The sequence below is a fragment of the Pseudoliparis swirei genome, chromosome 2, assembly GCF_029220125.1.
Source record: "Pseudoliparis swirei isolate HS2019 ecotype Mariana Trench chromosome 2, NWPU_hadal_v1, whole genome shotgun sequence".
In the NCBI taxonomy this organism is placed as follows: Eukaryota; Metazoa; Chordata; class Actinopteri; order Perciformes; family Liparidae; genus Pseudoliparis; species Pseudoliparis swirei.
Genome location: NC_079389.1, coordinates 9,284,717 through 9,298,668, shown reverse-complemented (window position 1 = coordinate 9,298,668; position 13,952 = coordinate 9,284,717). Strand labels below are relative to the sequence as shown.

The 13,952-nt window shown below is 41.0% G+C and overlaps 1 protein-coding gene and 1 pseudogene across 3 annotated transcripts; both read left to right on the top strand.

Moving 5' to 3' along the window:
- Positions 1-1,293: 1,293 nt before the first annotated feature.
- Positions 1,294-4,653, top strand: cmklr2 (chemerin chemokine-like receptor 2). Of its 3 annotated transcripts, none has more exons than XM_056430757.1 (3): positions 1,294-1,574; positions 2,420-2,527; positions 2,618-4,653. In XM_056430757.1, exon 3 carries the CDS (start codon positions 2,652-2,654, stop codon positions 3,729-3,731), a length of 1,080 nt encoding a protein of 359 aa, XP_056286732.1. In that variant the 5' UTR covers positions 1,294-1,574; positions 2,420-2,527; positions 2,618-2,651; the 3' UTR covers positions 3,732-4,653. The 3 variants fall into 3 exon arrangements, with proteins under 3 accessions (XP_056286732.1, XP_056286726.1, XP_056286727.1); XM_056430751.1 differs by having other exon boundaries at positions 2,346-2,527; XM_056430752.1 differs by lacking the exon at positions 2,420-2,527.
- Positions 4,654-5,314: 661 nt separating this feature from the next.
- LOC130199431 (NADH-ubiquinone oxidoreductase 75 kDa subunit, mitochondrial-like) lies at positions 5,315-12,173 on the top strand (annotated as a pseudogene).
- The last annotated feature ends 1,779 nt before the right edge of the window (positions 12,174-13,952 follow it).

Genomic DNA, 13,952 nt, shown 5'->3' with positions numbered 1-13,952 from the left:
TCTTATCTACTTCCCAATCTGCCCTAGGACGGGCCCAAGGCCGTGACTGGACAACAGCTCTCCTCCTCACAACAACTTCGAAGATCGCAGGCGACCTTCCTTCCTTCCCCTATCCACAGACTTAGTTGTTTCCCCAGGCTTTTCTTCCCCCATGTCATGGAGACCATCCATCTTGTCTTTGACTGTGGAGGACTGTGGACTGGGGTGGACACACGACACACACAAACTGAAAACACACAAACTTCCCCACTGAAAATGCACGCACCACCCCCCCCCCCCCCCCCCAGGGTGACAGGTCGGGTCACAGCCAGGTGCCGTCGCGCGGGGCACACTGGCTGGCTGCGGCTCGGCTGGCTGCTGCCCCTACTGGGGGGGCTCTGCCCCTCCATGCGGGGCTTCCTCCCCTCCCTTTCCTACCCCCCTTCTGCAAGTCATGATGTGTATGTATGTGCTATGTGGTGTTTTTGTTTCTCTTTTTCCCACTGCCCCTCTAGGGGGCATAGTCGGGGGTGGCTTTTTTTTTTCTCTTTTTCCTCCTCATGTTATGCTGTCATCTTTCATCATCCCTTTCCTTTTTCCCTTAGTAAGCGCTGCGCCTCGAAGTCTCTTGGTGATTCTTGCACCTTCCCCAAAAAAAAAGTTCCTTTTTTTGTGTTTTTAATATGAACATTCTTTGGCAATAAACCTGTTTCTGATTCTGATTCTGATTCTGATTCTGAATGTTGGTACAACTGGTGGGAGTGTGACTCAGCCTCTGAAAACAGTTGTATAATGCTGTGGCTCTGGAGGCATCCCGCTAGTCTGAGAAAAATAACCTCTGCTGATGCCATCACATGCTGCTCTTTAAAAACTATTTTTCCAAAGAGGTATAGAGTTTGAGAAAGGAATTTGGACCATTTCTTTTTTCTTTTTTTAACCTTTCGCAACTCAAACTTTATGAAAATGCAGTAATGAATCATTCTAATCAACTGATTAAGCTGATATTGTGGATACATAATAATAATAATAATTATTATTATTATTATTTATATATATATATATATATAATCTAATTTAAATAAAGTTGGGAAAAATACAATCAACATTTTTGCAGAATCAATGTAAAGTATTGAGACACACAACGTTGTTTGTATCCACTTGGCACTGACAGCAGCAATGTGTGCATTAAGCAGTCAACTCGTATCCGTGTGTCCACTGAGGGGGAAGAGGGGCGCTCCGGGGTTTCGCCATCCACTGTTTGGTTTACTCTCTGTTATGAAAAGCAGCCGCAGCTCGGCTGGTGAATGAGAGCATTCTTCTGTGCGGGTGACCAATAACTTTTCTTCATTCAGTGGTCCATGTTGGACGCGTTAGCCAGGCGCGCCCACTGCACGTCTCCTCCCAGCGGAGATGGTTTGGATGGACTCATGGAAAGACTGCACATGCCGCAGAAAGAGTTCCGCAGCCGAGAGGGGAAGTGACTGACGAGGCCCGGCCAAACGGAGCTAAACGGCTAAACGGTAGCAGTCCGGTTCACCGGGGAGCTGTCGGTGTTTTCATCCGAATACTCATCCATGGGAGCGCTGCACTTTTAGGTAAAGTATCTGTCTTTTTTAACTCTACACGGCAAAGCATCTGATGTGTATCCCACAGTGTGTCGATAGTGTGTATGTGGCACTTTTACTATGAGGTCTTTCCTACTCAACATGCTGTTAAGTACATAAACAATGTGTTTGTATCGTTTACTGAGATGTGTAAAGGAACCCGTGTTCTTCTATGGCAGGTTGTACTTTGATTCTGCTTTCAGCGTTTGTTCCATGGAGTCTTCACTGTGCGTTTCTTTATTGTTTACTGTCACATTCATACTGGCAGAAGCTTTTTACTTTTTAAAGGACATATTCTATCATTATGTTGTTGATTGCACTGAGTTGGTCATGGGCCAACAGTTTATCTTTGGTCTGTTAGTACTTTCAACACAATTAATTGTATGGCAAAGTCTGATTATTCATTATTTATTCATAATAACTATTTTTTATTAACATTTATTTTAAGCTTAAGCTGGTTCTATTTACTTAAAATGTTGTTTTACAAAGTTTATCAATATGCTACATCAATACAACTGATAAAAACACAAGTTAAACAACATTTACCTCAAAGTTATTTTAAATGTGGTGTAAATCTGGCTTGAATAAAACTCAGTTGCCATGGGCCCAATTCTAGCCTAGATGATACAAATATTAGTGAAATGTGAAAAAATCTAACATTTCACCCAGTTGGTTGTTTGATAATAACCTTGGAAAAGATGAAACAATGAAATTAAAAGTGTGCATTGTGTAACAATACAGCATTTGTTTTTCCCATGTTAGAACAAACACTCTGAATCAGACTATTCTGCCTCATCAGTGGAGCATCTCACTCTCCACACTGTTGATCCAAACAGATGTGGACACACCCAGTCCTAACTTCAACACAGGAACTGGATGATCAGAAAGAGGCACATGACAAGTGGATCCCTCTGGGGAACAGCCCAGCATAATCAGTGTGTGATGTGAGACAACGTGTCATAAATTGATAGATCAGCATGTTTGGAATTATTGTGTTTACGGATCATCTTATAATGAGCTTTTCCTTTCCACAGATAGCTTCCCCACAGAGGCTACAGCACTGCAACAATGGATGACTCCGGCGAGGACTATGGGAACTACACCTATGAATACTACCTGGAGTACGGAGACCTAGATGAACTCAAAGTGGACCACAGGCAGAGGGAAACCATGCACATTATCTCAGTGGCCATCTACATTATTTCCTTTGTGCTTGGACTCATTGGAAACGGAACTGTTATTTGGGTGACAGCATTTAAAAGCAAAAAGACAGTCAACAGTGTTTGGTTGCTCAATCTAGCCATGGCAGACTTTGTATTTGTGCTGTTTCTCCCCTTCTACATTGACTACATACTGCAGGACTTCCACTGGGACTTTGGTGTGGTCATGTGTAAGCTCAACTCATTTGTGTCTGTAATGAACATGTATGCCAGTGTGCTCTTTCTCACAATGCTCAGTATAGACCGATATGTTTCTCTGGTGCACCTCAACTGGTCTCAGAAGTATCGCACGAAAGAGAGGGCCTGGGTTGTCTGTGGTTGCATATGGGGGCTGGCTGCTGCCTTGAGCTGTCCTGCGCTGGTCTTTCGTGACACCATGCACCTCCACGACAAGGTGGTATGCTTTAACAACTTCCACACACAGGATGGACACACGGCGGCTGTGAGACACATTATGATTGTGGTCATTCGTACCACTGTTGGCTTCTTGTTGCCTTTCACTGCTATTTGTGTGACAGGTATACTTCTGACAATCAAAGTCAATCAATCTGGCGGCTTGTTTCGGTTGTCCAGCTTCTCTAGGACAGTCTCTGCAGTAATTCTGGCCTTCTTTTTATGCTGGTCACCTTTCCATGCTTTTAGCTTGATGGAGCTATCCATACATTCCTCATTATACCTACACAACATTCTAAAAGCTGGCTTTCCTCTTGCCACCAGTTTAGGATTTTTTAACAGCTGCATTAACCCCCTCCTGTACCTGCTCCTGGGCAAAAAGGTGCGTCATATCCTGAAGCGTGCATGCCTAGACATGACTAAGAGTTCACTGAGAGAGCTCAGCCAGTCAATCTCTGCCACCGAGATGGAGTCTGTGCCAGGGGTTTACCAGGACAGTGTGCCAGAGGAGCCCATGGAGTCATCAACTCTATGATGACAACTATTCTCAGACTAGTCCACGATATCGTTAAAGTATAGACTGGCTATTACTTTACTGTATTTTGGAGAATTCTCAAAGCTGTTCTTTCCAAATGTATTTGGATTTTCCCAATTTTGTTTAATTTGGAAAGAGTTATGCTTTACACAACTGTGCATATTGTGCACATGGAGGTAATATCTTTCTCTTTAGTTTTCATTTGCACAACTTCAGTGATTTGCAATGAAATAAGCAAACAAATATTTTGATAATTCATTGATAGTTTCAATATACTATATACATATACAGTATATATATATATATATACTGTATATATATATATTCTATGTTGTGAGAAAGTGTTGCCTCAATGTATTTGTCTGCTATGATAGTAAAGGGAATATATTTGTGCTTTGGACAAACAAAACAAGCAATTTTAAGATGTCACTTGGGTTCAAGAGAATTCTGACAATTCTCACAATTTTCTGTCATTTTATAGACTAGGTAAAAGAAAAGGAGTGATCCATATGAAAGTAATCATTCCTTTCAGTGTTATATAAAACGCAAATAATGTATTCATCCTACTGAATTAGTTATTGTTGTCGCCTTTGAGGCATGCCATCTTTTGGTTAGAGATGAGATATGTTGCATAAATGTATTACTCGTCAACATTAGTATATTTTTGTATAGCTGCGAGTTACCTATTGTATTGTAAGTAAGCTTATTTTTAAACTAATTGAGAGTTGTATAAATGTTGTATTATAATATATTTAAATTAAATAGCATATTTCTTTCTACATTTCTTCTTTTGAACATCGGTTATAGTTTGAGCACTTTTTTCTATTGTTGAATTGATGTGAGAATTGAGTCTATCAATAAAAAGTAGGATTTTATGTATTGTGTTCCAAGTGGACTTTAAGTAAACACCCACAAGCCTAAATCAAGATGTGCATTTCTTTCCGTTTCCTGAGGTTGTGTTTACAAGCCATTTCCTGTTATTTCTTTTTGGTGAACTGTGACTTGTAAGGATGGCATGACTGTTAGGTTAAATAGTTTACCATCCTGTTTGAATTACTGGAGTAACTGTAAAAACAAGACTTCTTCAACAACTACAATCAGTATTACTTCCCTTTGTGGAAATCTCAAGTGTACCTGTAACCCCTCCATTTTTTTTAAATTAAGTGTTCTTATTATAGATGAAAAACGTATTAGATAACTCACTGGATCTGAATGTGAGAGAAAAATCTGGATCTGAATGTGAGAGAAAAATCCTGCTGCAGCTGCAATTTCACCACAGATTGATACCAATTGGTTGAGAGGGTTTAGATGACTCTCACAGACAGTGTTGAATACATGTGCAGTGAGACTAGATTAGGAAGTAATTCCAAAAAAAGTAGAGAAATAGTGGCAATGGATTATCATCGTCTATCCAGGGTGATTTAATTCGTGACGCAGCAGAATAACAAGGCAGTGCGCCATCTGGGTCGCAGGCGGTCTCCCGAGACTAAACCCAAACACACTGGCAAGGTAAGCAACACCCCGCCGTGGCGTTGAGGACATATTAGTAACGTTAACCATGTCGTCCATTTCTAGTCACAACTGCTGAACGAACGTCAGAAACGTCTTCTTATAAGTGAATAAACTAACGAGTCCGCAGGAATTAGGTTGACTTTAACATGTCACGTTCGCTTGTTCGAGGCAAAGTGTTCGTGCTACATTCAAGTCAAGGTTCCAAATTCTGAAATGTTGCGTCTCGCGGTGACAGTTGATACTTTGCATCATCGGCGGAACGTTAGAATGTGACGATGTCGCGAGCTCACACACTCTACTTTGTGCATCATTGGGTACATCTGACGTTCGTTACATTTGGCGTGGTGTCGCTTAAAGGGCATCGTGAAAAGCCGGCTATAATTTAGACATGTTTTTTGTGTGTGTCCGTGAATGTGTCGCAGCATAAACGAGCGGCTCTGAATGACAGCGCACCAACGTGTGCTATAGTGTTGCTGCTATTGTTTTGCTAGCTAGTGGCAGAGATGCTTTACGGCTCTTCGGGGTTGACGTGACGCACCAGCTTTGAAAGGCTTGGTCCTGACGACACTTGACACACGTGTGGACCAGAAGAAGGAGACTTCACACGTGACGTTGCCTCTCTTGCAGCATGCTGCGTTTTGTCTCGTGTGAGCCGGAGTATTTATCCAGCAGCAATTATCAAAGGAAGGAACGGCTGCAACGAACAATGGTGAGAGAAATGGCACTTTTATCACCGGATGAATTGATCACATGTGTGTCTTGGATTTCAGGAAAACGCCCATGACGTTGTGTGTTGTGTGCAAACCCGTGTCACTTTGCTCCACTGATGGATTATAGGCAGGATTACAGATTTGCCAGAAACCACATCTGGTGCCAGGCTGTTGCTGGCTCTATTTAGCCAATAGTACTCAGTGGCAAACAGTTGTTATTACTTTGTAATACCAGGGATTTATTATAATAGGATGTGATAGAGATGATACATTTCTATCTTTAAAGAAACAGTCCTTGGATAAAAACAATAGGGAAGATTTGTAGAAACAAATGTTTTCTGTCTGTGCCTGAAGCTCTCACTGCAGCAACAGCAGCTGCCAATAGCCTCCTGGAGGTGTTCGTGGATGGGATCCCTATCATGGTGGAGCCAGGACCCACTGCGTTGCAGGTAACATGCTATATTCATGCATGCAATCACATAAGATTGAAAACTAATGTGTTGACATATTGCATCATTATATCAGATTTAACACTGACTCAATTTTGTCTCAGGCATGTGAGAAGGTAGGCATGCAGATTCCTCGCTTCTGCTACCATGAGCGCCTGTCAGTTGCAGGAAACTGTCGCATGATGTGTCTGGTGGAGATAGAGAAAGTTCCTACTGTGTGTGTGTGTGTGTTTGTGTTTGTGTTTGTTGTTTCTATTTTGGGAGCTAGGATGCTGTACTTATTTGCCTTGTATAACTTGAAATTACTTTTTCATTCATCTTGAAGCCAGTGGCAGCTTGTACGATGCCAGTCATGAAGGGATGGAATATTTTAACCAACTCTGAAAAAACAAGAAAGGCGAGGTAGGATCAAAGTCACAAATAAGGCATTGTTTTCTCTAATAATATTTCAGATTTATGTTAATATTGATCTGTAAGTATTCCAAATTGTCTGTGGGCCATTTTAAACTGAGGTAACATGATAACCCACATCTCTCCCAAGCATAAAACAACAAAGAACACAACAAAGCGTTATTATTTCTTTGTATGATAGTAACTGGTAATAGTTATATTCAGAACTACTGTTTCATGTTACACAGAGAGGGTGTGATGGAGTTCCTACTGGCTTACCACCTATTAGATTGTCCAATTTGTGATCAAGGGGGAGAATGTGATCTCCAGGTAAAGATAATCACCACCAGTGAACAGGAGATGCAAGACATACACTGTTTCAAAAAATGTATGATTTAATATAAGTTTGACTCATACAACTGAATGCTTTTTTCTCTGAAGGACCAGTCCATGCAGTTTGGCAGTGACAGGAGCCGCTTCACAGAGGGGAAAAGAGCTGTGGAAGACAAAAACATCGGCCCCCTTATCAAAACCATTATGACTTGCTGCATCCAGTGCACTCGCTGTCGGCGGTGACTCACACATCAATATCTAGAGTGAATTGAGATTAAAGATATGAAAATAAGGAATGTTTTGCTCCTTCAGCTTTGCCAGTGAGGTTGCAGGTGTGGAGGATCTGGGTACCACTGGCAGAGGCAATGACCTGCAGATCGGGACTTATGCGGAGAAGATATTGATGTCGGAGTTATCTGGGAATGTTATCGATATATATATATATGCCCAGTGGGGGCTGTGACCTCTAAACCATATGCATTCACTGCTCGCCCTTGAGAGACCAGGTTTTTAAATTGTCTACCAAGGTGATGAGAATCTGGCCTCGTCTTAATGAGGATGTTAATGAGGAGTGGATCGCAGACAAAACTAGGTACTTTTCTCATGACTCAAAGTTTACTTGAAGGTATCATGTGTGATGTTTGCATCATTGCTGAAATCTGCCTTGCTTCCACACTGACAGGTTTGCATATGATGGACTCAAAAGGAAGAGGCTTACTCAGCCACTGGTGAAAAATGAGTCTGGGCAGTTGGTTCCCACAACCAGGGAAGATGTGCTGACTCGAGTTGCTGGAGCAGTATGTCATTTATGATGAATGACCTTCTGTAAATGTGTATGATAATTAGCAACTTGTTGTTCCAACTGAGGCTGTCCTAAATAACATCTGTTTTTTTGACAGTTGCAAGGAGTCGAAGGAAATGCTGTTGCTGCTATTGTTGGAGGCTTGGGCGATGCAGAGCTCCTCTCTTCAATGCACGAATCAGCAAAAGGTATTTGTGGTTGTTTAACAATGTCAGACTAGTACATCTGAGTTATGGTCACCAACATTTGCTATTTAATAACGCTCTCTGTATCTCTGATTCAGCTGGCTTCACAATGAGTTGCAAGTGGCTGTATTGGGAAAGGAAGTGGACCGAAGTTACACACACGACCATCTTGGGGAGTCTGCCCAGGTTCTTTAAGAAATTGCATCAGGAACTCACCCATTCTCCCAGGTGACACAGTGAGCACTCTCAGTAATGTAATGAATGTTATCAGTCCACTTGAAGGCCTCTTCCTAGTTGTGTATTTTGTCTTCTCTTGCAGGTCTTGGCTAAAGCTAAGCATCCTGTTGTGGTTGGAAGCAGTTGTCTGCAGACAGAGGACGGCGCTGCGATAATGGCTGCTGTGTCAACCGTTGCTCAGAATGCTTGCATCAGCACTGGCGCTGAGGAAACCTGGAAGGTTTTCGATGTGCTTAAAAGGTCATAGTCTTGGGAAATTAGAGGGGAAGCTTTGGGTACAAGGGAGTATTCAAGGGGGATATTTACTGTAATATGTGTGCTGTTCCTGTGATTTCAGAGTTGCCAGTCATGTGGCTGCACAAACCAGGTGTGGAGGCGATCAGAAAGAACCCCCCCAAAGTTCTGTTCCTTATCGGAGCAGATGCCGGCTGCATTACTCGCCAAGACCTCCCAAAGAATAGCTTCATAATTTATCAAGGTAAGCTTTTTTACTGCACAGCAGCTGAAGTTTTTATTTACATTAATGTATGTAAAGCATCTGATACCCACTGTACATTTTGCATTAAATTGCATTTTGGGAGATCTCATTGCAACCCGATACCGCTTGACCACATGTGTATGCACCCAAAAACACATTGAGGACAGATTCTTATCCGATTGGCTGAACAAACATAAATAAAGCATCAAACTGCTATTTGCTATGAATAAATATTTAGTGGTGTAATGTCTACCTGAGCAGAGAATGAAGTCGCTTTTCATCTACGTGTTTGTAATGCCAGCGTCTCTTTGCTTTGTTGACATAGACGGGCTGGCTGAGCATAGTTACAGTGCATGTTTGTGCATGTGAGCGCGCCGCACTGGCTCATCACTCGGCACTGCTGTCATACAGCGGTTACAGCTTTAACGCCGTCCCGACAGCGTCGTCACAGAAGCGTAGCACCCACCTTCTAGCTCCCCATCAGGTAAACACTGTGAGCTCTGTCAGCTTGTTTGCTAAGTCCCTGGCTTTTTTTCCCATCTTCAGTCTCTCTTTGACTCTACTCATCTCCAGTCATTGGGAACACTTGATTATTGCGCTACTATAATATATAACGTGTGCGTGTTTTTTTGGATCTGGGTGGTTGATTAGCACATAAACCTGAGTAAAGCAACATACATTAATGCAGGATCTACCAGACAGTGGACAATGGACCAAAGTGTTAGACCAGTGGTTCTCAACTGGTCTGGACCCACCATCTCCCCTTAATGACAAGCCGAGACCCAAATCGCGGAACATTCTCAACGTCTCAAATGTATTTAATGAAAATATGGTCTAGTTTGAACCTGAGATAGTATGGAGACAAAATGCGTACGCCAACACAAAAACAAGCTTTATGACTAGCTAGTGGTGATGCTAGAGAGGGACTATTTTAATAAAAGCTGCATTTTAATTAAAAAACAAAAAGTGCATCTTAAGGACACAAGGTATTACAACATACATAACAATTAAGAATCTTCAGCTTTTATGCACGAACAAAAAAGTCCAACAACTAAGACGAAGTATAAAAAAAGACTCAAATGACCTAACTTTAACTTAGAAAACACTCTCACTGAATCTATGACCAACACTTTACTAAAAAGGTCACTGTCTTGAGGAGCAGCTTTTCCACAAATTCAAAATAAATGAAATAAAAAGCAATTCAAAAGGATTCATATACACAAAATTAACTTTTCTTGTTATTACCTCGTCAGTAGGTAAATACTGAAGAACATTGTGCTTTACAGAAAATTAAGCAGCACTCAATTCAACCTGAGGTGTAACACTTACAGACCCGAGTCTGGAGGAATTTCAAATGGAAGAAGCTGAATTTTATATTCAGTAGGATGTTTAATTGAATTATCCTAAAAACCCAAAGTCTCCCCCATATCAAGATGGTTTGATCCAACCTGGCACACGCTGCTGAAAACATGGAGGGATGAGCCAGCAAAAAAACGACACTACGCTGCATAAAGAAGCCCCTTCAAAATAAAATCACATGATTTTTTAATTTTCCCAGGCAAAGGCTGTCACTAAAAATGGGTCCACGACCCACCAGTTGAGAATCACTGTGTTAGACAGTGTTCTCAATCACCTTCATCAAAATATTATATACGGGAATATTTATCCAACTTTTTCTTGCTTAATTTAAATATTCTGTTCCATGACTTTCCAGGTCACCATGGCGATGCTTGGGCATCAATGGCTGATATCCTTCCAGCAGAAATGTAGCACCTATGTGAACACCGAGGGCCATGCCCAGCAGACCAAAGTGGCTGTGACTCCCCCGGGCATGGCAAGGGAGGACTGGAAGATCATCAAAGCCATATCTGCGGTGAACTACCAAAAAAATTATATTAAATAATAAGAATTAAGACTAAATGATGTACATTTTCTCTGTCCCTCTATAAGCTTGCTGGAGTGACTCTGCCATATAACACCTTGATGAAGTGCATGATAGAATGGCACAGGTTTCCCCAAATCTGGTGCGATATGATGATGTTGAGGAGGCCAACTACTTTAAGCAGGCTAATGAACTGTCTAAGGTCATCTGTTATCTTCCTCCAGCATGTGTTTAGTGTATTACAGAGGAGGCAAAAGCTTTATTTAAATGTCTTATTCAGTTTGTCTTTGTCTTAGTTTCCTTCATGCTGTTCTCCATAATGATGGTGCTACCTGGATTATCTCTCATGCAGTGAACCAGGCTGACCTTACTGGACCTTTAATCCCTCCACAGTTTACTGTAAAGGACTTCTGTACGACAGGTGGGTCACTGGTACCCTGGTAATCGTCTCACTAAACATAGTCTAAATGTTGTATGTCATTCCAAAATTCTCTAAGAATCAAAAAATGATGTATCACCGCCATAATTGAAATATATTCATGTTTATTTTATTTTTATAAAGAGAATTACTAATACAAATATCATATATTCTAGTATCTATAACTGCATCTAATGTATGCCCTTTAATAGCTACTTTTTAAAATTAGCTATTATTTTCTTTCCAAATGAAATATATATAAATGACAATTCCCATAAAAGTGTTACACTATGAATAAAGTAATCATTTAAAGTGTCCTGTTTAAATGCCAGTCGTCAGAGGTTACTTTTAAGAACAATACAAAATCCCTTTAGAGCACACACACTCATTTGTAATCACTTTTTGAATCAGCATATGTGGACTGAGTGTACACACCCAGATATAAAAGTAACTGTTTGTTGTGTTTAGACACTTTTTTAATTTGTCATTTGCCCACAGATCCGATAAGCAGAGCATCCCAGACGATGGCCAAGTGTGTGAAAGCTGTCAGCGAGGGAGCACAACCAGTGGATGAGCCATCTATAAGCACAAAAGATAGCCATCGAATCCTTGAAAATATATATATATATACGCACAACTCAGCTATTTGCACATCTCTAGAATTGTTTATATTTGCACTGTTTTATTATAGCAGGTGCCTCATCATTTATGAAAATATGGAACTAACAGTTTATTTAGTAAGCTTGATATTTAAGCTTATTTGACTAAATCTCCATAATATGCACTCCAAACAGTTTACGTTTTCCCCTCTTATTACTTTTTAATAGGTGTAACCAAAGGCTTAAAATCCGTAAATGTAGTATATTGTCTTCTTGTAAAATTGCAAACATAAAAAGTGTTAAGATTATATTTTCCTCAAGGTATGGAGTATATAATATTACAAGTATGGCTTTTTGTGTACGAACCAGTTTTCTATAGCAAGAGTAATGAACCTCTATATTTAAGTTTGTGTTCCTATTAAAACATATGTCAAAGTATCAAAAAGATGTACTGGTGCCTTGGACGGCACTTTCTTGTTTGTATGCGATACCAATCAATTTAGCTCCTGGATCTGTCTGACACGTGGTCTGTCATCAGCGAACAGCTGGCAACTCATCCATAAGGAGGACGATAGCGCTGGTCCAGGTGGATGTTCCTGCAGCACTTTGCAGGACCTCTCAGTCAATATAGTCCAACCAAATTGTGTAAATGTGAAACATGTAAGCGGCACTGTCATTCACCGAACGGGTCACTCCTGTCCTAAAGAGATCAACATGACACTTCTTTTTAGCAAAGTTGAATTTCCAATATGGTAGGAGAGGTTGTTGTCGAGCGGATTGTTGTCATGTCCTCGCAGTGCCTGTAGTGGTGCTGTGAGGAGTCTGCCGTAGATCCAACAAAAATCCTCAGCAGCCTGCCTACTGCTTGTAATTTGCTCTGGATAGCCCATATTTAAATGCATCCGTGTTTCAAGATATACCAAGCCCGATGAAGATCACTGTTATTATCCTATCTCGAATATCGATTCAGAAATAGCCTAGCTGAAACTAAGAGACATTTCGGCCGTCTATCTGGAGCGAATACCTAACAGCCCATACCAATTCAAGGTAAGCGAAATAATTTGCAGCCTCGGGCTCGATTTCTGAGTGTACCGTTTTGCACTTGCCTCAAACGGCCAAGTGTTCAACTACAGGCCGCTGCGCTGTCGAAGCTAATAGGCCTCTTATTAATGACATTCATTTAATAACTTGAGCTCTGACTAAATAACTCGGCGCCTTCTGTATATATGAGAATTGACGCAATGTTGACAGTTTCGAGTCCTATAGACTGCTACTGTGACACTATGCAACGATAGTGGCTATATGTCATCGATTATGGCGGAGGCCTTCGATGACAGGCCTTAAGCCTCGTATGTGGACCCTTTGTTTGGAATAATTTGGCTATAAATGTGCCATGTTTATGAACACAAAATCACTAGATTGGTGCCAGTTATGTTACGTAATTCATGGTTACGCTTGCATCTTTCTTCCTGAAACTAAACTGACAATATACCTTTTATAGTGTTGCCATTTGCTGATGTTTCCGTTTCCTGGTTAGCTACCGCCTCCTGATTTGTGTTTTTAGCTTTGATAGCTTGTTCGCTAACTAGCGAATGTTAGTTTCTGTGTCTGTTTCATGTTGATGAAACGTATTTTTGGCTGGAGAGAGACCAAGTTGCGTATTGTGGATACACTTCAGTTATATCCGCTTATAATTTAATTGTGTAAAGTTTCAAATCTGTCCATCAGCTTCAAGCTAATGTTGGTAAGCTAGCTCCCCGGGCTCTAATGAGAGCGAAGCTACCGGTAGTCACCGTTCGCTGCTTGTCCGGTTCTCCAGTCGAAAGTTGTGTTAACGTGGACCCAGGCTGATATAAATGGCCTTTAGCCAACATGTCATTGTATGTCCAACATTCACCTCAGCTGTCAGAAACGCCGAGCTCTCAGAAAGAACTGGAAAACACACACTTCAAGTTAAATGTAGCAGCTAAGCTACTAAGGCTTCAATAATCGTGAATGTATTGAGACACACGTCCTCTCTGGATGCGTGTTTATTATAAAGTGTTGCATATAAAATGTATTCAAAAATACTGACATCATGTTTCCTTTTTAATCGGAAAACACTATTTTTTTTTTATTGAGTTCACCTAGTTTTAAAATGATGCATAAACAGAGCAGGTGACAGGTGGCGGCTTTTAACTTTGTCAAGCAGACTGCTGTCACGCAAGATGCTGTTATACCACAATC